Source organism: Sander lucioperca, chromosome 21, assembly GCF_008315115.2.
Source record: "Sander lucioperca isolate FBNREF2018 chromosome 21, SLUC_FBN_1.2, whole genome shotgun sequence".
Classification (NCBI taxonomy): Eukaryota; Metazoa; Chordata; class Actinopteri; order Perciformes; family Percidae; genus Sander; species Sander lucioperca.
Window position 1 is genome coordinate 23145469 of NC_050193.1, and position 22444 is coordinate 23167912.

The 22444-nt window shown below is 40.0% G+C and overlaps 1 protein-coding gene across 4 annotated transcripts in view; it reads right to left on the minus strand.

Annotated features, from left to right (window-relative positions):
* The window catches only part of si:ch73-281f12.4 (RA_Radil_like and Myo5p-like_CBD_Rasip1 domain-containing protein), a 35094-nt gene extending 14194 nt beyond the window's left edge, over positions 1–20900 (minus strand). For 3 of the 4 annotated variants that reach the window (XR_004896216.1, XM_031318864.2, XM_031318863.2), the window contains exons 1-10: positions 20271–20900; positions 18951–19280; positions 17827–18062; positions 14298–14626; positions 10458–11141; positions 10208–10245; positions 7814–7983; positions 7564–7676; positions 3063–3282; positions 1859–2031 (exon numbers count right to left, since the gene is read on the minus strand). Coding sequence is in view for 3 of the 4 variants with exons in the window: in XM_031318864.2 (XP_031174724.1) it covers positions 1859–2031; positions 3063–3282; positions 7564–7676; positions 7814–7983; positions 10208–10245; positions 10458–11141; positions 14298–14626; positions 17827–18062; positions 18951–19280; positions 20271–20398 (2421 nt within the window). In the remaining variant the exon portion in view is untranslated. The remainder of the gene's footprint in view (positions 1–1858; positions 2032–3062; positions 3283–7563; positions 7677–7813; positions 7984–10207; positions 10246–10457; positions 11142–14297; positions 14627–17826; positions 18063–18950; positions 19281–20270) is intronic. The other variant, XM_031318865.2, reaches the window with a different exon arrangement.
* Positions 20901–22444: the final 1544 nt, after the last annotated feature.

Below are 22444 nucleotides of genomic sequence, written 5' to 3' on the forward strand. Positions count from 1 at the left end.
CGCCCAAGACGATTGTGATTAGTTTAAAGAAATGCCAATAAACCAGAGCACATTTTTCTCCCATCCCGGATTGCTATGTGGACTAGCCAGACCCTCCTCCGCAGCGCTGTGGAGGAAGGTCTGGCAATGCGAGACTATCCATCCCTCAACATGGAGTGGGCGGGATTTATGACCTATACTGCAGCCAGCCACCAGGGGAAGATTGAGATGTTTAAGCTTCACTTATACAGTCTTATCCATCAACCCAGCTCCAGACACATTTTGAAGTAAAATACTCTGCTTACATAAAAAGTAAAACAAACTTTGAAAATGGGCTGGAAGCACATCTTTCTCCCTCATTGAGAAACCTGGCCTCGCGCCGCCCACCACCGCTGCTCTGGCTTGTTTGTATTTCTTCAAACAAGATTGACTAAACCAATCACAACCGTCCTGGGCAGCGCTAAGCCCCGGATTCAGCGGCGTTGCCCTTGCAAAACAGATAGCGGAGACAGCGAAAGGGGAGGGACATCCAGCGCATCTCAGGCTTTATCTCAGCACTGTACATCTGGTAGGCCAGACTATTCAAACGCAGACTCAGATGAAGAGTCTGTTGTGCACCAAAATCGGTGACTAGCAGATGTATCAGAAGAGTAAGTGTAGTTAGTGTCTTTTATATGTTTATGTTGTTCGTTTGTAAGTGGCAGTGGCTGACAGCTTTTGCATATTAGACAGCGATTGGTTTTCAAATCTGTGACGTACCTAACATAAATAACTAAGTAGTTTAACAAGTTATGTCGCACATTAATTTAACCCAAGAAGTAATGATCTCACAAAGAATTACATTAGATAAATTGGGCTTTTATACAGTACATATAAGCTGCCTTTTCTATAAAGTACACAATCAACAGCAGCACGCTTCACCACAAAAACATCATATTTTCAAGTGCAACAGACCTGTGAATGAGGAAAAGGTTTGTACTTTTGTGCGACCTATTGTTCCTTATATGTCATACCTGGCTAACTGTACGTGTCAGTTTCTCTTTATGTGTTTATTAACCAGCCAAGTAAGAGCTTAGCTTCCTTATGCGGTACAAAGTGTAAACAAGATTTGAATGAGTAACTAGAGAACGGTGTGCTTAAGGAGGGATTGAATGTTAAGTTGGCAAGCTACAACTGCACAGCAAAGACTAAACACAAGTGAAAGCAGATATAAAGTTGTTGTTCTAGTGATGTACAGCATTGTTTGAGGGATACAGTACGTTATTCCTGAGCATAAACTGAAACTTTAAAATGCCTTTACTCTAATGTGTATCTGTGTCTTTGAACATTAAAATGTAATTTGTGCTCTTGGCCAAATGTTTCCAATTGTTTTACGTCAAAATAAGTAGGCTTTAAACTGATAATGTATTACATAAATACTCTGGCTAACAGGATATACTCAGGTCCATAGGATTTTAAGTGACATAAGTGATGGCCAAGCCTTTGTTTACACCATGATGTCATGAGTTGATCATTTTAGTGTATTTACTTTGTTCCTGCAGGCCATTTCCTCATATCTGTTCAATGTGAATGGCACCGTGGGATATCAAGTGCATCAGCGCTACTATAACTGTAAACCAAAAACATGCTTCCACAGACTTTATGGCATAATTAGTCACAATGTTTGGCAACAATAAGATGCTGTAGAAAAGAGTAGGAGTTACATTTCTGCAGTGGGAAGGGTTAAGTGAAACGTCTTGCACCTCATACATAACTAATGTTGTACTAACACCTTTAAGGCAACAAAAACATTCATGCTGACGTTAACATGACTCGACTCTCGAGGCTACACCCGCCCACGGAGAGACAAACAGGAAAGGAGAAACAGATGTCCTCTGACCTGCAGGAGGGTTTCTTTGGGTGTGGCCAGCAGATTGACAGCAGCAGAAAGCTTCTGGAAGAACTCGCTGGCCAGATCGCCCAGACCGATGCTCTGGATCCAGTCCATCAGCAGGTCCAGGTTGGCCCGGATCTGAACACCTCGGGACCACTGGTAGAACCCAGCAACAGATCCTGAAACAAATCAGTCAGAAATTACAGAATGATATTCATGTGCAACCTAATCAATGCTTGACAAAGATAGTTTTTACATTTTTACATTCAGTAGCAGTACAGGCATGTAATAAAATAAGAATAGCAGTAGTAGTATTAATGCTATTAGCCTGGTTACAGAAATGCTTAAATGCTCTAAATTTTTAATGCTTTCAATCTAAAATGTTCATAGGGATTTAAAACAAACTCTGGGTGAAACGATTAATTAATTAATTAATTAATTAATGTCTTTTTGTAATTAAATTGTGTAAGAATATAGGCAAGAAATTTAGTTGATATTTCTGGCTCCATATGCATTTCTCTATTTATTTTGATGATGTTTCGGCCCTCAGGTCTTCTTCAAAATCAAAATGATTGTTGATTTTCAAGGTTGCATCACTTTTTACTTACTTTCAAATCTAATTCCAGTGATCAGCACATCATGACAGCCCTTGGTGTGCATTTTTTTTTCTATATTAACAATTAGTCCACTGACATGCTAGCAGCTGTGCAAGGTTGTACTCATGCTAATTGCTAACATTAGCATTCAAACATGCTCACAATCATAATGACAATGCTGATGTTTAGCAGGTATGTTTTCCATGTTCACCATGCTAGCATTTGCAAATTAGCACTAAACAGAAAGAGGTTTTGCAGGTATTTGGTCATAAGCCAACATCAGACAAATATAAATGTTGTCCTTTATCACCAAAGTTATTACAGTTCCTCATGAGAGGAACATGATTGTCTGAACCAAATGCCATGGCAATCAATCCAATACTTGTCAACACAATTCACTTAAAACTGCAAATGTGAACCTCTAAGTGGTGCTAGAGTAAAAAGTCAGAGGATCACCAGAGTCAGTATGAGGCATCAAATAGGAAACATGAATGACGTGACAATCCATCCAATAGTTGTGAAGCTAATTCAGTCCGAACAAAGCAATTGCTAAAACAAAAGTTTAAACCGGTTAAACAGGTTTCTTAATGCCGGAAAGTGAGCTGAAGTCTCACCTCTCTCCATGAGGGCGTTGAACAGCGATGCGTTGATGAAGAAGAACAGGTAGGCACAGAGTTGTAACGAGATGTCTGGATGGACCTGGAAGGCTGTGAGAAGCTTCAGCGCTTCCTTCAGCACCTCCAGGATGCTGGCGAGCCCATCAGGCACTCGCAGCTGACCGCCCTCTGAGAACGGGTTCCCATCCAGCAGACCAGGCAAGGCTGAATACATACTCTGTGGAGAAAGAGTTAACATCTCTGCTGTTTAGACCAGCTGGATGTTGCACTGCACGCTGTACAATGTGCTGGATAACCACTGCTAATGCACCATGGGAGTCAAGCAGTGGTACGGCTGATGAGTATCATTGAAGCACATAAACTACAACATGCACATCAATTTCCTTCTTCTTCACATGATTGCTGATTATATGAAGTACAGTGCAATAACGTTAGCAGGAAAATAATCTTTTTCTGTCTTTTCTTTTTTAGTACAGAACATAATGACTCAGAGAGAGAAAGGCATTCACAGAGCGTTCAGGAAACTCTGCAGGAAAGCACAACACAAAAGGCCAGCTGAAGGAAATTTAAAACACTATCCAACAGTTGCACTACAATTTGAGTCATTTTAGATACCAAAACTGCCAAACTAAAATGAGGATGGTGCCAACTAGTCAAGATGTAGTTTACATCCATGTCTGTCCAGACTCATATAATATATCTAGTGAAGACTTTGAAGCAATGTAATAAAAAAAGGTATTAAGGGTATTTTTTGGCAAAACTTGGATGCTTCACACACATGTTCAACCCAGCACCACAGAAGATCTATTCTATCACCACCAGCCAAATGTCTCCCTTTCTGTTCCTGAGTTAGGTTGTTGAATAATGGCCAGAACAGTGATGGCAGATGTCACAGAAAAGTTATTTTTTTACCTTTTGGATATAAAATGTCATCATTTTATCGTATTAGACATTTGTGTTAAATGTTGGCATAGTTAGCATAGGAGTTCTGCCTCCGGCCATGGCTGTTGCCGGTGCAGAGGCGTAAAAAAGAACTCAGAGTATTATGATATAACATCCTGGTACCTTTTAAAATGTGTGTTTGGCCTCCAATTACACTTGAATCTAAAAAAGGTCAAGTTTGCAGTTTCACTCAAATATAAATAAATAACAGGAGGAGCAAGACAGTTATGTAAACACTGCAGAATCGTCTTGCAAGCTGTTTTATTTTATTAACGCCACGTCATTGTCAGTTCTCACACAGATCGGGCTCTTATCACTACTTCTTCTTCTGACACAGTTCTGCCATTGGCATGACATACACACACACACACACACACACACACACACACACACACACACACACACACACAATGACCGCAGACAAACTAAAAGAGGCCATTAAGGCGACGATGACCCTGCATGCCTGAGACAACGGGTCAACAGCAAATCTGCAGGTGCTTATCGGTTATCATGGAAATTGACAGCAAGTAGACAGAAGATGGTTAAGGAAAATTACACTGTTAAGTGTTTGAAACGTCTGGATGGGCACGTTCTTGTGATGTATTTAACAGCTGCATGAATGCCCTTTGGAAAAAGTTTAATCCATATTCTATTTCTAAAAAGACTTAGCCAGAAAAAAAAGAAGAAGTGATGAAGTGATGTCTGTAAGTTATGGCCGTTGAGTCATATTTCACAGGAAATCAACAGAAAGACAGTTTTCACCGCCTCCCTTCTTTTCCCCAGTTGGGTGTTTCTCTGATGACAGTTTGTCTTCCTCTGCAGGAAACAGATCCTCTTTTTCTCTCCACCAGAAAAATTGTTACCAGCCAACACAACATACATAAAGAATACATTGTCTAATTAAGACAGACATTCGAATGCATGTTACTGTAGTAAACAAAGCTGGAACTGCTCGATTAACAAGCCTCAAAATTTGACAATTAAACGCAACGGCAAACTGAAAAACTGCCACTGAAATAGCCACATAAAAGAAACTCCTCAGCAAAGTTTCTTTTAAACTGAAGAAAATAAACTGTACAGTAAGAGGTCTCTTTTTTCAGTACAGGCTGTTGAAATATGTCTCAGAATTCATTGGTATGAACAGACTGTTCCTGCTTCCTTCCATCCCTTCCTCAAACAGTCACTGTGCAGGGTGGTGGTGTTTAATAAGAAATAATAAGAATAAGTTAGAGAAAATAACTTGATCCTTTCTGTGTGATAATACTGCACTTTGGTATAATATTAAAATGTCACTGATGATGTTGCACCTTACTATTGATAGCCCACTGGTGCTAATGACACTGCACTTTACTATTTTATAATGTAAAGATATTTGGTGTTGTGTATTGTTGTTGTGCGGGGGGGGGGGGGGGGGTTTAGTGGTCCTGTTGTTGTCTGTGGTCTGTTGTCTGTCTGTCTGATGAGCTGTATGGTGCAAGATGAATTTCCGAAAGGATCAATAAATGTCTATCTATCTACAGCCTCTGCTGCTGTGATGTCAACTGGATTCTGTATGAACCAGACAACCTTTAATAAGCATCTTTAACATGGGGAAGTCACATAAATCTAGTCTGGGAGTGTCCTGTGGGGCTGTAAAACAGGAGAGTTGAGAGCTGACAAAGCAAATCCAGACCCACACTAAGATGCATTGTGTCAAGTGTGCGTCCGAATTTAAGTTTTTAAGGTATTACATTTGTATAAACTATTTGTGTCTCCTGTGGTGTACTCCAAGGATCCATCTTAGACCCTATCTGTCAAATGCTAGATGGCAAACAATTTGCTCCAACTGAATGAGGATAAGAAAAAGGTCCTTATCCTTATCATATCATATTTCTGTCTTCAAATATTTGTATGAATGCCAGAAATATATATATTTTTTGTCTTTGGCAGTAGCTTTTTCAACTTTAGGTAATTAAAGTAAATAAGATATTTTCTTTTTTTGGAAACCTGAAGACTGTCTTACATGCTTTTATTCCCTAGCTGGCCTACAGCTGGTTCAAAATGCAGCAGCGAGACTCCTCACTGGTACCAAGAAGATAGACCACATCGGCCTGGTACTGGCCTTCCTTCATTGATTACCAGTAACATTTTGGCACAAGCCTACATCTCTAATCTCAGTCCAATTTCCACATCCAGATTACTCAGATAATTTACTCTTCACTATTCCAAGATCCCAGTCAAAATCCAAATGTTGTGTCCAGTGTTTGAGCTTTCTTTTCTTTGTTGCTCCCAGTGTATCTTCTCTGTCAGACCCCCCCCTTCATCACCACTTTTAAATCCAACAAAGACTGAATTGAAAAAAATACAAACTAATCTGACGAGGGGATTTAGTGCAGCTGGAGAGCTGGGCAGAGAAGCTCAGGTGAGGGAAATGATGTGATTAGGCAGACAAACAGGAGCTGATTGGCTGGAGAAAACTCTGGGAACAGAGAACGACTAACGAGGCTAATTCTTTGCAGGTGTGTAGATGGGCATGGGCGGGAAAGGCAAACACAAGACAAAAAAAAAAACAGAAAACCCAAAACAGAAAATCCTCTTGATCACTGAGACTGAGTAGTAGCTGAGTATGAGCACCCTTGTGTTGTCTTCCTGTCAACCATGAAAACAAATACTTTTGTTGTCCCTATCTCAAGGTTTTAGCCGCTTTTTCTAATGTTTGAGTCCCTTTTTTCAAAATTGATATCGCTTTATCTGATGTTTTGTCGCCTTTTTCCAACGTTTTGTCACTTTTTCAACGTTTTGGGCGCTTGTTTTCTCCAGTATTTTAGACGGGTTTTTTTGTTGCTTTTCCCAACTTTTTGTCCTGTTTTTTTATTTTTTATTTTTTTACATTTTCGGTGCTTATTTCGACATCCCATATTTTCTACTATTAAAAAACTTTGAAAACGGGTCAAATTTGACCCAAGGACAACATGAGGGCTAATACAGGCAACTTGCTCATGCCAGACTGTGACAAAAAATTATTTTCATTTTGTCTGTTTACAATTACCTATTTATTTATGTTTAAATTCAATTTCTCTGTAAAGCTTTGATCTTTTTGTTTTTGAATGTGCTCCATAAATAAATTTGACATGACTTAACTTTCAACAATTCATCAATGCAACTGCAAGACTAAAAAAAAGGCCTTCCGATGTTCAAACAGTACAGTGGTTCTCACCAAATCAGACATTCTGGTTTTATTCTTCAACAAACCAGTGTAACCAGTGTAACCTTGGGAGACAAGATTGTCTTTTGTTTATATTCCACTCAGTGGAAAAGACAAGCTCACTATCTCACAGGCTTTTCCTGACTGAGAGTGCCAGACAACGTTGGTGTTTCCATTCTGTTATTGTGTTTTCTTTCTGGAATATACTCAATGAAAACAGAATATGGTGTTTACACAGTCCAATTTCCTGCATCACATGTGACCGGCCATCAAGATTTTACAGGTCAAAAGGATGTGAAACATGCTGATGTCACTATGAGTGTGTATGTGCTGTGTGTTAAAGGCATAGTATATCAATGGGTGGCAGCCAACCTTTGTTAGATAGTAGACAGACTGCTGGAAGGTGAACATGATGACTTCCTCCAGGACTGTCATGGCTTCCTCACAGGCTGTGCGAGTGGAGGACATCTCAGAGTCCAACAGACCTGACAACACAAGGCATACATTTTTAAAACACATACAACACACTGTAACAGCTAAATAAAAATAAATAAAAAAAATAATGATCAACAAGCAATAACAAACAAATAATTGTTTAGTTCAAAGGCCTCGCAGTGTGCACCTTCATCCTCCTGGCTCTGCCTCCAGGGCAGCAGCTGAGGGACTTCATGCTGGATGAAGTGCAGCAGTTCGATGGAGTTGGCCATCCACAGCACCAAAGGCTGCAGACCTGGGATCAGCTCCTCCATGCTGAGCAACTGAACATGCTCGGGCTGCCCGTCACTGGAGCTCCTGACATAAAAACACAGAAATTAGTTTAATGCTACGTTTACACGTGGCCGGCTATTTTCATAAACGGACATTTCAACCTCTCCGTTTTCAAAAATAACATCGTGCACAGCAGTCAGTTTTCAGAAAAGTGTTTGTTTACATGTACCCGTGTATATATGCCGTCAATGCCGTCAAGCGCATGCCAAACCTGTAGGTTACAGTGTAACGAGAAGCTCAAGCCCACGTTAGCCAATCAGAATCCCGAAAATAGCAACAACAGTAACAAATCACTTCCTCTTTCTCTCTCTCGGCTGCCTAAACTTCCGTTTGTCTCAGTTTACATGCAAACATGCAAACCCAGTTTTCCAAAATCTCCACTCTGGCCGGAGGTTTTATAAAGACTCGTTTTCAGAGGCGAATTCTCTGTTTGCGTGTAAACAAAGGGCACAAACGAAGGGAAATGGCTCCGTTTTTCAAAATAACCATGTACGTGTAAACGGGGTATAAAGCACCAGGTATAAAAAAGTCAGAGCTTGACTGTATACTGCAAACATATAGAAAAATCTTGAACGTCTTTTTTACACTTCACAGACATGACCAATTTGATCCGATTCTTAAGTCTGACTTCAGAATTGGAAAAAAAAAACTACAAAAGTGGACTCTGTTTATCCTCGAGTTAATCTGGTTTGAACTTCCCCTAACATTTCTGCAAATCAGCAAAAAGTTTATATGCAGTCAATCAGAGTTACAGCAACTTTCCATGCCTCCTTACTGTATCAAGCCATTGTTAATGTGTAATGCTTTTCCGACAATAACAAGTCAAAAAGTCTGCGGTGAAAAAGGACTACTCTTCTGTTAGCTGGATTGATTAGGTGATTAATCAATTACTTAATCAACTGAAAGTTAATCAACAACAATTTTGATGATCAGTCAATTGTTTCAGTCACATTTATCAAACGTTTCCAGCTTCTACGTTCACACCGCAAGTCTTAATGCTTAATTCAGATTTTTTGCTCAGATCCGATTTTCGAACTGACCCGCATGCGCAAAAGAACAATAACAATGACATCAGAGACAGCACGCTGTTGCACTAAAGTTAGGGAGGTTATGGAGGAAGTAAGCATTTTTGCTTTAATTTCAAAATGTGTGTGTAATGGCAGCCGTAACATTAATGAGAAGGTGCTGAGGAGGAGAAGAATGAAGAGAAAGAGAGACATTTCGTTTGCTATTTTTTTTGAAAAACGGAGTGGTTACGCTATGATCCTTCTAGTTTTGATTGAATTGAAGTATCTCCCCATACACTAATTAGGTCTAACACCTCACTCTCCCTCCATTGACTTGCCCCATCACTGTTCTCCATTTTGTAGGCCTAGTCAAGTTTTTAATTTTACTGTCTGTGTCTAGGGCTAACTCCCGCCGGCACATAATTGTGAAAAATGTTGATGTAGATTGACGTAAAAGTCGCATCAAATCCGCCTTGGTTGTTCACACTGCGGCCGCACTGAAAAAAATCAGACCTGGGTCTGATTCAGGACCACGTATGGAAGTGGTCTAAATCTGATTTGAAAAAATCTGATCTGGGCAAGATTTGAGTGTTCCCACTACTTCTGAAGAAGTCTGACCTGGTCACTTGACCCCAAAAAAAATCAGATTTGGGCCACTTTTGCTTGCAATCTGAACATAGTTTGCTGCGTCAGTTTCTTCTATATAATTGTAAATTGAATACCGTGTTGTGCAAAGTTTTGGATGGGCATTTGTTTATAAATTTAATGACAAAATAATGGATCTTCAATGGACATCTTACACTTCCTTCTAAAGGTACAGTCACATTACAGTTATGTCCCTTGAATAGTCACTCTGTCTCCCATTCACTTCTATTAAAGGTCAATTAAGTTTTTTATACTTTGATAACTCTGCTCACCCGCTGAGACAGACAAAGTGTAATCTGGTGACACTTGCTAGGTAAAGGAAGTAGACTCTGTGCTCATGAGAAAACTCTCAGCTGCTTCTACTTACTTAGAGAAGAGACGGTGGGAAATTCTCTCTTTGCACAACCTGCATTTAAAAAAACCTCATTGTTTTCTGGAGGAGCAAATAGTTGTAAAATCAGACTTGAACTCCTCTTTTATTCAGACAGTAAAACTTGAGGTGTCGTATATCATCACAGGCAGCAGCTGCTGCTCCTCTCTCTGTGGCAGCTCATTGTCATGTATTTCTGGGGCATTCTGAAAACACTTATACTCACATTTCTGTTTGGATGGCTGCAAGTTCCTTTGTCTTCTCCTAAGAGGGGGAACACATGAAGAAAATATCCATTTCATGCACGGCTTACCAGCAAACCTCAACCATCTTATGTACATTAAATATGACCCTGATGGCACATTTGATTACTTTACATTCTTCTTCACACTCAGGGGAATAAAGTGCTGAATAGACACATCCAAGATTCTCTGGCACAAAAGGTCAATTATCTGAAGTGGGAGTTTCATCCTTACCCACATAACGAGCTGGATCTGGCTGGCTATCCGGAGCAGCAGCTGTCTGAAGTGTGTCAGCTCGAACGTGGCGGCTGAGTGCTGAATGCAGAGGCTCAGCAGGAAAGCAGGCGTCAGCTTTGGCTCACTTCCACTGGGGTCCAACATATCCAAAACCTCCTGCAGGACCCTCTCCTCCTGCTCCAGCTCATATATTACCAAGGCCTCTGTGCCCTCCAGGTCCCTCCAAATAGGTGGTAAAGGCTTCCTCTTGAGCTTTTTGATGGTAACAGAGGAGCCACATGATAAACAAGAGGATGATGTCTTTGTATCCAAGTTCGGGCAGAGTGTGGTCATCCACAGAGGGGTCTGGAGGGATCCTGATGTGCTGGTAGGATCCTTAAACATGAACAGGTAGTGTTTTCCCAAGCCCACCAAGTCCCCTGGGTTCAGTTCCACCTCCTCTTTAAGGAGGAAACCATTTCTGGTCACAGGAGCACCGTGAAGGGGCTTCAGCATTGTCAAGGTCTTTCTGTGCTCCCCTGTGGAGGAGTCCAGGCGTCTGACACAGCAGTGTTGAGGCAACACATCCGGAGCAAAGAGAAGGATGTCCACCTTTAACCTCTCCTCGTCTTCTCCGTTACAGTGCTCCCTGCAGCAGCCAAAGATGGTGGTGGTCCCACTCATCAGGTAGATGACAAAATCCTGCAAAAAAAAGTTTTATTTAGTGCGGCATCTAACAACGCTTTTTATTATCAATTAATCTGCCATTTATAATCCATTCATTGTTTGGTTTTATAACACATGAGACATTAGTGCACGTCACATATCCTATTTTTCTTCTTTAAATGTTTTATTTTTTTTTTCCGATCAATAGTCCAAAACCCAAAGATATTCGGTTTACCATCATATGAGACAAAGTAACACAGCAAATCCAAAAAAACGGAAAAGCTGGAACTACTGCACTACTACTCTTTGGCACTTGTGCTTGAAAAAATGACTTAAGAATGAATCATTTGGTCTATAAAATCTTAGAGAATATATATAACTAAATGTCCAAGTAACATCGTCAAATAGCTTGTTTTGTCCAACCAACCAAAGCGTGCAATATTTCTTTTAGTCTAAGATAAGACAAGAAAAAGCAAGAGATTCTCACACTGAAGGAGCTAAAACCATCAAATGTTGCTGGAAGTTGACAAACGATTCGATCGATTATCAACATAGTTGCTGATTTGTTTTCGGTTCACGCATCAGCTCTCTGTTTATTCTCAAACTCTTGATTGGAAACCTGTTTCCCAGTGTAAGTCGACATGTAGGACGGGATTCTTGTTTAACATTTTGGAAATGAGCCAGCAGTAAACAGCAGCATGATCAGCTTGCACTGGCAGCGGGAGGGGAGACAGGAAAAGAAGGGCTTATGAGTGAGACGTCGGTGATGTCCGTGACCTCATGGTCACCACAAAAAGACTGTTAGTCGTGAGATGATACAGTATCTTCTGTGCTGGTTACAGTCTGAATCGAGGCCTGTGGCAAGCAATGTGGAGCTAGTGTTTACACATCGTGTGTTAGCCTATCTCCTACATACAAAAGGTTTGAGAAGTTTCATAGTCTGAAAACAGATCAATTGCTACTTAAGCAAAAGTCTAGTTTATATACTTAGTGTCCATTTTATTAGGTACATCTGCACAATCTAATGCAATCCAATACTGTTTTAATGCCTATAATGTTAAGTATTTTGTTATAATTGTATATGTAAAAAGGGAGGACAAAAAAATGAGAAACACCTCTCCAGTACAACAACACCTTTAACTACGACCTCAATAATAAACATATAATCATATATATATATTATGCTGTAAACTTCATAAAGGTACAATTTATGGCTGAGCTGTTGTATTGAATTGCAACAGATTGTACCTAATAAAGTGGCCACTGAGTGTACATACAGTCAATGTGTCTAATGCTTGTTATACAGTAGCTGTCACACTTCAAGAATTGTATTCTCTTATTTTATCTATTAGTTATTTAAAGATGATTTTTTAAATAAAATAAAGACTTTTAAAGTGCTCTTATTGCTGGTGTTAGCTAGCTAGCATGACATGAAAAAAGGTCAAATATTCTGCATACAAGTACTAAAACGTGTTATTTGGTTTAGAGCCGCAACGATTCAATGATTCACCGATAAGTCTGTTGACAGAAAATTACGAGGCAAATATTTTGATAATTTATTTATTGTTTTTGTTATTTTTTAAGCAAAAATGCCAGACATTTTCTAGTTCTAGTTTCTGATGTATGAGGATGTCGTGCTTTTCTTTGTCATGTATGATAGTAGACTGATGATCTTTGAGTTTTGGACTGTTGGTCAAATAAAACAATGTATCTGCTAGAGCTGTGGAAAATTTGAAAAATGTATTCTCTAATTGTGTTCAGTTAGTTGTGAAGACACAGTTTTAATGATAAACTTTAAAAGTTCTAAATGGCTACATAAAAGCTCTCAGTTTCTGTTAGCTAGACGACTGATATACCACAGACCCCACAAGTTCCTTTGCTTTGGGTTGACCTATTGTTGCAGAGTCAGGCTAGTCCTGCTGCAGCTCTTCCTGCACAGTCAGCAGATCTCCCCCAGCGGGGGGGGAAACAACATCGTGAGAAAGAGCGTCATGTTCCTGGGGATAGGGCCGGGCTAAACAACCACAGCCTGACTCTCAGGAACTGTGAAAAAAATGAGCCGTGATTCAAACGCCATCACACATCAACAGTGGAGCTGATTTTTTTTTTTAAATTGATAGTTTGAAACCTAGATCAGGTATACTGGTATGTGGATTACAGCACATACAGTTTACAGTCTCTCTCTGAGTTTTTGTTTATATACACTAAGAATAGCTTCTGTGTAGATTAGCCTCCTCTACAGTGTGTCTTTAATCAGGGTTATCTTCTGGTTTTTAAATGTCCTCAGCAGGTTTCCTTTTAACTGAATGGTGAACACTTTGTCCTTTCACTGGGACATGGTGACAGACAGCTCGTCCTGTGTGGAGGTCACTCCTGTTTCCCCTCTGAGCCTACAACACACCTCCGTACTCCAAGAGCCAAATCCACAGTGTTTCCTTCCTCTCCGGCCTCTCGTAGCCACCTGACTCTCTGACTCTGGGATTTTCTCCTTGAGGTTCTTAGCGTAAGACGTTCAATCCAAGCCTGTACCTGTCAACATCACGTTGTCTCTCATAAGCTTGTGTTGGCCTCTGTCTGCCAACACACTGCCAGGAGACTCTCAAGGATCTTGTGACGGCTTCCATGACCTTCTACACCACAACAATTTAATCTATACGTACAGTAGATAGATCAGAGAAACCGTTTATTAAACGTGCTGTGTGTTTTGTGCAATCAAACTTTGTTATTACAGTAGGGCTGGGCGATATGGAGAAAATCAGATATTATTGACCAAATACCTTGATGTCGATATTGCAACGATGTTGTAGGGTTGACAATTGGTGCTTTCACAAAATATTTACACAAAGAGTTTTGATAAATAATCATCAATAATGTGGATATAATGACTAAGTGGTTAAAGGCAAATGATAGAACAGCTAGAACAGTCTGGTAAGTTTAGAAAATTGCATCACTTTACTGTAATGTAGCCTTTAAAACCAGGAAAAGACAACACTTACCATATAACGATATCCAAAATCTAAAACGATATCTAGTCACATATTACGATATCAATATAATATTGATATATTGCTCAGCCCTATACTACAGTAATCAAATTGACTTGACTTGAATGTTTAAAATGTTTCATTATCACATTAGCTAATAGATAATCTGCAACACTTCCCTCCCTCCCTCCCTCCATCCCTCACTCACCTGTCTGTGGCTGTAGCCCTGCAGAAGCAGGAAGTACGGGAAGTCAAAGGGTGGGTGAATGGAGTACTGGGTGGTGTTGTCGTCGCTGCTCTCCGTCTCCTCCTTCTCCATGCCCAGTCGCAGGACCTCCTTGTCAGCCTCGGCCTCTGGATCCTCTCTGTGCGCGCTCTGTTGGGCCCGGCTGGCCTCCTTCCCCATCGCAGACAGATCCATCTCACTCAGACTCCTCCAGATGCCGAGTCCGTCCACATCCTCCCCGCTGCTGTCCACAAACAGCGAGGTCACTCTGGAGCGGCTCTTCTGAAGCTTACGAGCCTGAGCATTGATGCCTGGATCGACAAGAAGACAGCGTGTTAAACCTAAACTGTACATGATACGATTTACAATATGAAAAACAAACTGTTGCAGGTTCATGATAATACAATGCACAACTGATGTCTGGAAAGAGCAGAGCAAAAATACTCACAGGATTAGAAAGACCATTTATAGATGTAGTCAAAATATACATTTAAAAAGATTTCTGTGGATTTCCATTATAACTACTGGCCAGATTATGTTTGTTTTTCCCATACTTTAAGTTTTGCGACTAGAGTTAATTTTACTTATGATAAAGATTGTGATAATCGATCAAGAAATAACTTAAATGTTGGAAATAATAGATAACAAAACGCACTTCTAATTAATCATAATTAGTATCTTGTAATTTATGTTACTAAAAAGATCAGACATGAAGTTTGGAAGATACAGACACACAGATTCACATTAACCTTAATATCTAACATCAATTTCCAAAAACAGAAGCAGAAGAACAGAAAAGAGCAACAATTAGACACAATGGTGATTTTAAAGTGAAACCTATTTAGCTAAATGCCTAACCAAAACAAATAACAATGACCAAAATCCCCCCTGAAATCACTCTGCTCAATCGAACAGACTCCAACATTACTTTTCACTGCACTGGCACCAAATCAAATAAAACATAACCAGGAGGAAAGAAAGGAAATGTGCGGGGAAAGTGAGATGTGACCACCTCTATCTGATACTAACAGCCGCTCTGTCGGCCTGACGTAATACAAACACTATTCAGCTCATTTGGAGCCATTAAGCACAGAGGAATGTCCACCGAGCCCCGGCTTCACACCGGCAGCTCTGCAGCTCTTATCAGCTGTGGAAGTGGGTGTTTTCCACATTGTTCAGCGCCAGGGTGAGAGACCGGGCTCAGTGCCTGAAACGCTCACACTGTAGAGGTAAAGGGCAGTTTCCCCCGGTCAGTGAGAGAACTAGGATTTGACTGATATTGACCAATATGGATATTTAAGGCACATTGTTATGACATAAACTACAAGTTGTCAATATCTGCTCTTGAATTTCATTTTTCTGATGGTGATAAACCCTTTCTTACAGAATTAAGACAATTACAACCCTAAAACTTATTCACCAAAACACAGACCAATGGAATTCATTTAAAGGAAAAGTTTGACATTTTGAGAAATATTTGCTTTATTATGAGAGTTAGATAATATGATTGATAGCACTTACATATCTGTACAGTAAATATGAAGTCAGTTAGCTTAACTTAGCATAGCATAAAGACAAATTACGCAGTATATCCGTATGGTAACAAATATCACCTACCAGCACCTCTAGAGCTCACTTATAACATGTTATATCTTTGACATTTTGCCGTTCTATGGGCGTTATGTGCCAGACTATTTCCTGGCCAGGCACAGTCACCTCCTGGTGTATGCACTGAATGGCTAGCAACTGCTCAGAGCCAAGAAAAAGTCCTGCAAATGTAACTCCCAGTAAAACAGTTAATTGTTGTTTTTACACTTCTGTTTTGGTATGGATTAAGGTATGGATTTTAATTTAGCCATACCACCTATTTAAAAACCACTGGAATACATTAGGTGTTTATACACTAAAAAATGCCTTCCTCTGCTTACATTTTGCCAGTCAGGAACCTATTTTTATTATTCCAACACCACATGAATGCAGCAGAAAGGCCCTATCTCGGAATGTTAAAGTGCTTTTTGGCTTTTTCCCTTACCTTTATTGTGTTATACTGTATATCTTTTTTGTGTGAATGTTATAGGTTTACAAAGTAAAAAAGCCCAAAGTCCACCCCAAAGGGACTTACCATCTCCAACAGAAAACACTGTTCACAAACTGCTCCAAACAGCTCTATTGTAGTCCAGCCTTTACTTCCGTGACAAACGTGATCACTTTGTAACACACGTTATAATCCTCGCCTAGCTGCTAGCGTGGCACGCCCTCATACTCTGCTTCTGACTGGCTAGTAGTCCTTACCTAGCTACTGCGCATGTGCGACTCCCAACAAAGATGGAATAGAAGTGAGATGCCTCACTCTGTAGCTAAAACAGAGAGCTCAACACACAGGGTGAAAAGAGGAGCTGCAGCAATGTGCAGTATGACAAATATATGGTGTTTTTTGAAAATTAAACCATGTAAACCTATTCTGATATAACCTCTAAATACAATTATGAACCTGAAAATGAGCATAATATGAGCACTAACGAAAGTGAAAAATAATTTGTGTATCTGCAGCATGATTTGAATCTCCCCCCAACTTTAATGGGTTCCTTCTTGGCCCATGCTACACCCTTCCACCAGGTTTCATGAAAATCGGGCCAGTAGTTTTCTGTAATACTGCTGACAGACAAACAAACCAACAAACCAACGGACAAAAAAACAACTTGAAACAGAAACATGAAACACTAACAGTCATCTGCCAGTGAGTCCTGTATCAACTGTGCTTATACTGGGTGTTATCAGCAGGTACATCACTCTACACCAAGTTTAAATGCAAAGTTAACTCTAACTAACTGATCGTTTAATGAAGAAAAACATGCTACAGAAATAACATTTTAAGGTTTTATCTCATTTTTACGAAGCTGCGATCAGGAGGAATTGCCAACACATCATCGTACATCGTCGTACCAAGATTAATACTGATTAGAAAGCCAGTATCTTGGTCTAAAGCAGAGAGAACCACAACAAAATGCCAAAGTCAACAGGGCTGTATAGTCCCCAGTGAGCAGGAAGTGAGCCCATAATAGAAGGAATAACACAGCAGTGAGTGGCCACTTTCTGGCAGCTACAGGCCCAGCGGGAAGAGCTGCCCGGATCCTCGATGTTTCACAGAGCCCTAATGGGCACTTGCAATACAACACAGATAAGAGTGGGGCTGTGCTGACCTCCTCTATCCCTCACTGCAGCTTTTGTTTCCTTCTGACCTCTCTGCCTGCCATCTCCCATGCTCTAGCTGGTGATAAGCTGGACAATGAAGGCTGTTAGCCTGCAATAAGAGACAAGAATAAAGGCTCCCCATGCCACCACAACAGAGACTGAGTGATTGATTACCCAGGCGTAAGGATGTAAGGGTCGCTGAGTTGTACTGAAAATGGTGAGATGTGTGCATTTTAAGAAGAGCAGGCACAATCTTTGATCTCTGGAGAAGACGAGGGACATAAGCTGAAGGTATGAAGGTGTTAGCCGACGTGTGTACCTGCTGTGACTGTGTCTCTGTCCTTTAAGCTTTGCTCTTCAACGCTCGCTCTCAGCTGGATTTCAAAACGCCTGGAGAAGCCTTCCTTGGGTTTCCAAAGTGACTGCAGCATGAGGGGCTTCTCGTTGTCTCCCACCACCCGGAAACACTCCCTCTTCCACTGGTTGTCTGCGCCCGTCTTGCCGATCACATCGCAGAGAACGTAGTCGTTGGCGTCTTCTTTCTCCAGGCAGTACCTGAACAACAAAGGTAGACATTTAGACAAGATGGCCAGGGGGGGGGGGGGGGGGGGGGGGGGGGGGGGAATGCTAAACTCTCTTAAATTAACCAACTCCTTTTCGGCCAAATTTAACTATTGACAACCTGGAGGCCATACTGTATTTTTTTAACCATGCTAGTGGTTAGTTGTTAGTGGTCAGTCCACCACTTTGGTCTAGACTGAAATATCTCAACAACTATAACATTGTTTGATATGAAATTTGGTACACATTCATGTTCCCCTCAGGATAAATTGTAAAAACTTTGGTGATTGGTGCCAATGTTACCATGCTAACCGGCTAAACTAAGATGGTGAACATGGTAAACATTGTACCTGCTTAACACCAGCATTTGAGCATGTTGCCGTTAGCATTTAGCTCAAAGTACAGCTTCAGAATGGCTAGCCTCTAAGTTTTGTTTTTGATTAACTGATTAATCATTTATGATTGACTGATTAATCATTAAGTTCATAAAATTTAAACGTTGGAATTAAATTGTGGCTTTAACAATTCCCATATTAACAAGTTAAGTTGTGTGCATGGATTGGTTCATGAGATTTATGAGGTTGTGAGTAATATTACATCATTGATTGATCCAGTCAGTATCTGATAAGAGTTTTTCCAGACTTAAATCTCCAAGCTCAAGTTTTCAAGTTCATGCTTTGTCGCCCCTGCTGTACTGTGCTTGACATACATACAAATAAAATATATAACAAAGATAAGATATGTGCAAATATTAAATATTAAATATAGTGCAAAAATTGAAGGGAAAATAAATTGATCCTGAAGCGAAACATCTGAGGCTGTAAGATATTGTGTGGCTAACATCTCAGATAAATTATGAGCCAGTTTAATGAAACCCCTCACCTCTCCAAGGCCTCCTTCACCAGCTCCTTTGCACTGGACTGTGTGGTGGCCAGCACGCTCTTATAGTTGGTCCCCTGACAGATGTCGCTGCCAAAAATCTTCAGGATGCCAGGGACAGACATTTGACTGGACAGCTCTGCCGGGTCGTCTGCAGCCTGGGGGTCAGCAGCCAGGCACCCGCTGCCCAACGCCTGGCTGCGGCGTCCACTGTTTGGGCTGTGGTTAAAAACAGTTGAAAGCCTGTTGTTGTGGCGGCGGATTTTGCTCTTGGCCGGCTGCCGGACACCGACACTCTCTGTGGAGCGGACGGTGATGTCCGAGTTATTGGACCTGAGAGGGAACAGAGAAGATAACGAACACTGTTAAGTGGCAAGCCTTAAATATGAATAATGGAATAATCAGCCATTCTGCATACGTGGCTTTTTTTTAAATATCCAGACAAATCAAACTCTTTCATAGTGTGTGTGTCTGTACACAGTGATGTATGGGTAAATAGAAAGGTAACCTCCAATGTGATCATCATCACAAACACAGACAGACACAGAAATAAGTTACTTTTTCCAGTTGTTTTTCATTTATATGTATAATTTCTACAAAACATGGTAATGTATCTCACAATAGAGATAAACGAGAGATGAATGAGAGATTCATGGTGCATATCATGACAGCGACTTTCAATCTTAAATTACATTAAAAGTGGTAAAAAAAATATGTATAATGTATACAACTGATAATGGATGAGTTGCTGTAAGTAAAAATACAACGGTATTAGCATCAAAATATACCTAAGTAGAAGTACTCATTATTCAGAATGGTGTTATATTATTGGATCATAATTATTGATGCATTCATGTGTTCATCACTTTCATGTTGCAGCTGGTCAAGGTGGAGCTCATTTTAATTACTTTATGGGCAGCCTAACCTAAAATAATATATCATAATGTATTCGTTGATTTATATTTTGTAGTGAAGTAACTAAAAGTGCCAGATAAATGTAGTCGAGTAAAAAATGGAATAAATATTTACCTCAAAAATGTAGAAAGTAGCATAAAATGGAAATACTCAACTAAAGTAACTCAAAATTGTACTTAAGTGCAGTAGCTACTTGAGTAACTGTAACGTTACTTAGGTTACATTCCAATGCTTATGGCTGACTTACAGGAGGAATTTTAGGATAATAATGTCTTCATGGGAGAAGTTAAATGCCTAGCTAGCTAATTGCTGACGAATAATGTACCTTAGTTTACACTTTAGGCCATGTGTTCATGTTTATATAGTGCTTATACATGCTAAAGAGGGGGTGTTCGAGGTAAGACTTACTGGACAGATCCATTGCTGGGTTTCCTCCCCAGTTTGGCCAGTCGCTTCTTTGGAGAGCGTATCAGTAAACCCACTGGGAAGTTCAGGGCTTGTTTATTTACGTGGCTGCTTCTCTCCTCCGAAATCATTTTTTTTTTCTTCAAAATTCACGTAAACACAACAAAACTACTGGAACAGTTGAGATGACCAGAAAAAAACATTCTTCGCCGCTAGCTAACGTAAGGTGATGAAAACTTGTCCGAGTCTATAGATGGAATAACGTTAGTCCACTTCCACCTCAAAAGAAAGACCCTCAAAAATCACACAAAAAAAACGTATGTAAACCTCTGTATCCATTAGATAAAAGTTGGAAAAGTTAGCTTACATTCCTACGCACGTTAGAAGAAAAATCAAAAGAGCGCCAGTTGGTTCAAACTTCCCAAAAAAATCTGTTTTCTTGAAGATGAAATCCAAAATGAAATGATCATTCAGCAGAAGAATAAGAAGTTGAGATATTTCCACACACCGTTTGTACGTTTGTGACGGGACACATAACCCCGTTCCATAATAATAATAATAATAATAATAATAACCGTGAGATCCGCTGACTATCCGTCAGTCAGGGAGCCTGGCCCGGACTGAATGAAGAGAGAGGAGACCGGCTGGCTGCTGCTGGGGACACGAGCTACTGCAGGTGACGTCACCACGGTGTCACGAGCGTGATTCAGCGAGGGAGGCGGGACAAATTATACACACACGAGGACCGTGGATATTAAATGGAGCTCCACCTTTACCAGCTGTTACATTAATGCAACAATAATAAAAGTCCAATAATATAACATATATTGTTCTGATGTGAGTCATTCTTTAAGTATATTTTAAATGTAATACTTTTACTGAAGTAACATTTTGAATGCAGGACTTTGCCTTGTATCGGAGTAGTGTTGTGGTATAGCTGAATACTTCTTCTATCACTAAATATCCTACTCCACATGATTATTTTGCAAATTCTATACTGGAATTTCACTTAAACCTGACATTATTGTTGGCCACTCTGGAGTTGGAGTTGTTATATGGTGAAGTTATTGGCCAACAATTGCTTATTTACATATTTGAAGTCCAATATTCTCTCTCTTTTAGCTCTGTTTTTGGTCTCTATACCAACTCCTGAGGGAAACATCTGTCTCTTGCTGCTAAATGCTCCACTCTGTTCACCAGCCAGTATCTAACTGTGTCTGGCTGCTGTTTGCTGCTGAGCAGTAGTGTACAGTGCTTTTACAGCAGTTTCTCTGAAAACTATATAAGAGTGGTGAGAGTGAACCAAAACAGCAAAGTGAGCCTGACAGATAAAGAATACCACTCACTATAAAGCAGATTCAGGGAATAATTTAGTACATCTCTATGAGTGACCCTTTTGACATTATCACATTGTTTGGTAATATAATTATTATTATTTCTTTTTTTACAAATGTATAAAGTTTTCATGTTTAGTTACACCATTCAGGCTTAACACCTGAGTCAGCTCCTGTCATCTTGGCCTGTACTAGAGGATGAGTGAGAAGGCTTAGGTGAGGATTAAAAATTAAAAATTTCAATAATAAATCTAGGTGATCACTAGATGTAGAATAGAAGGAGATGGGATATGGTGATATATAAAAACAAATGTCAGTGATAGTGGTGCTGTATAGTTGGGTAGAAGTAATATTATAGCAAGTGTGAAGTGTGTGTTTGTTTGCAGCAGAAACATGAAGCTCACAATGTTATTTCTGCACAAAAATGAACGAAAAAAAAAAGACTAGAAGAACTGAAACCTTGGCAGAAGTATGGGAATATGTTGCATGGATGATTTCTAGCAGTAGTAGTTATTTGGTTTTAGTTTATTTCCTTTAGTGTTTAATCTGCATAAATGAAATAAGTTGCAGGCACATGGATCACACAATGTATGATAAAGGGAAAAAACTATATGATTTTGCTTTTATACATAGTTTGTATGTTAATACACAGTATTGTTTAATATATTATACTGTTTCATGTATAAACAACCTTATAAAGCTGTGTACAATCCTGTAAAAGACAAACACTGATGTTTCGGTCCTCTAGGTGAGGTGCATTTGTGCATCAAGCGCTCCATCTAGTGGCAGTAAGGTTGAACTGTCACATAGCTGTGCTACTGTGTTTCATCTTAAAACACCTGT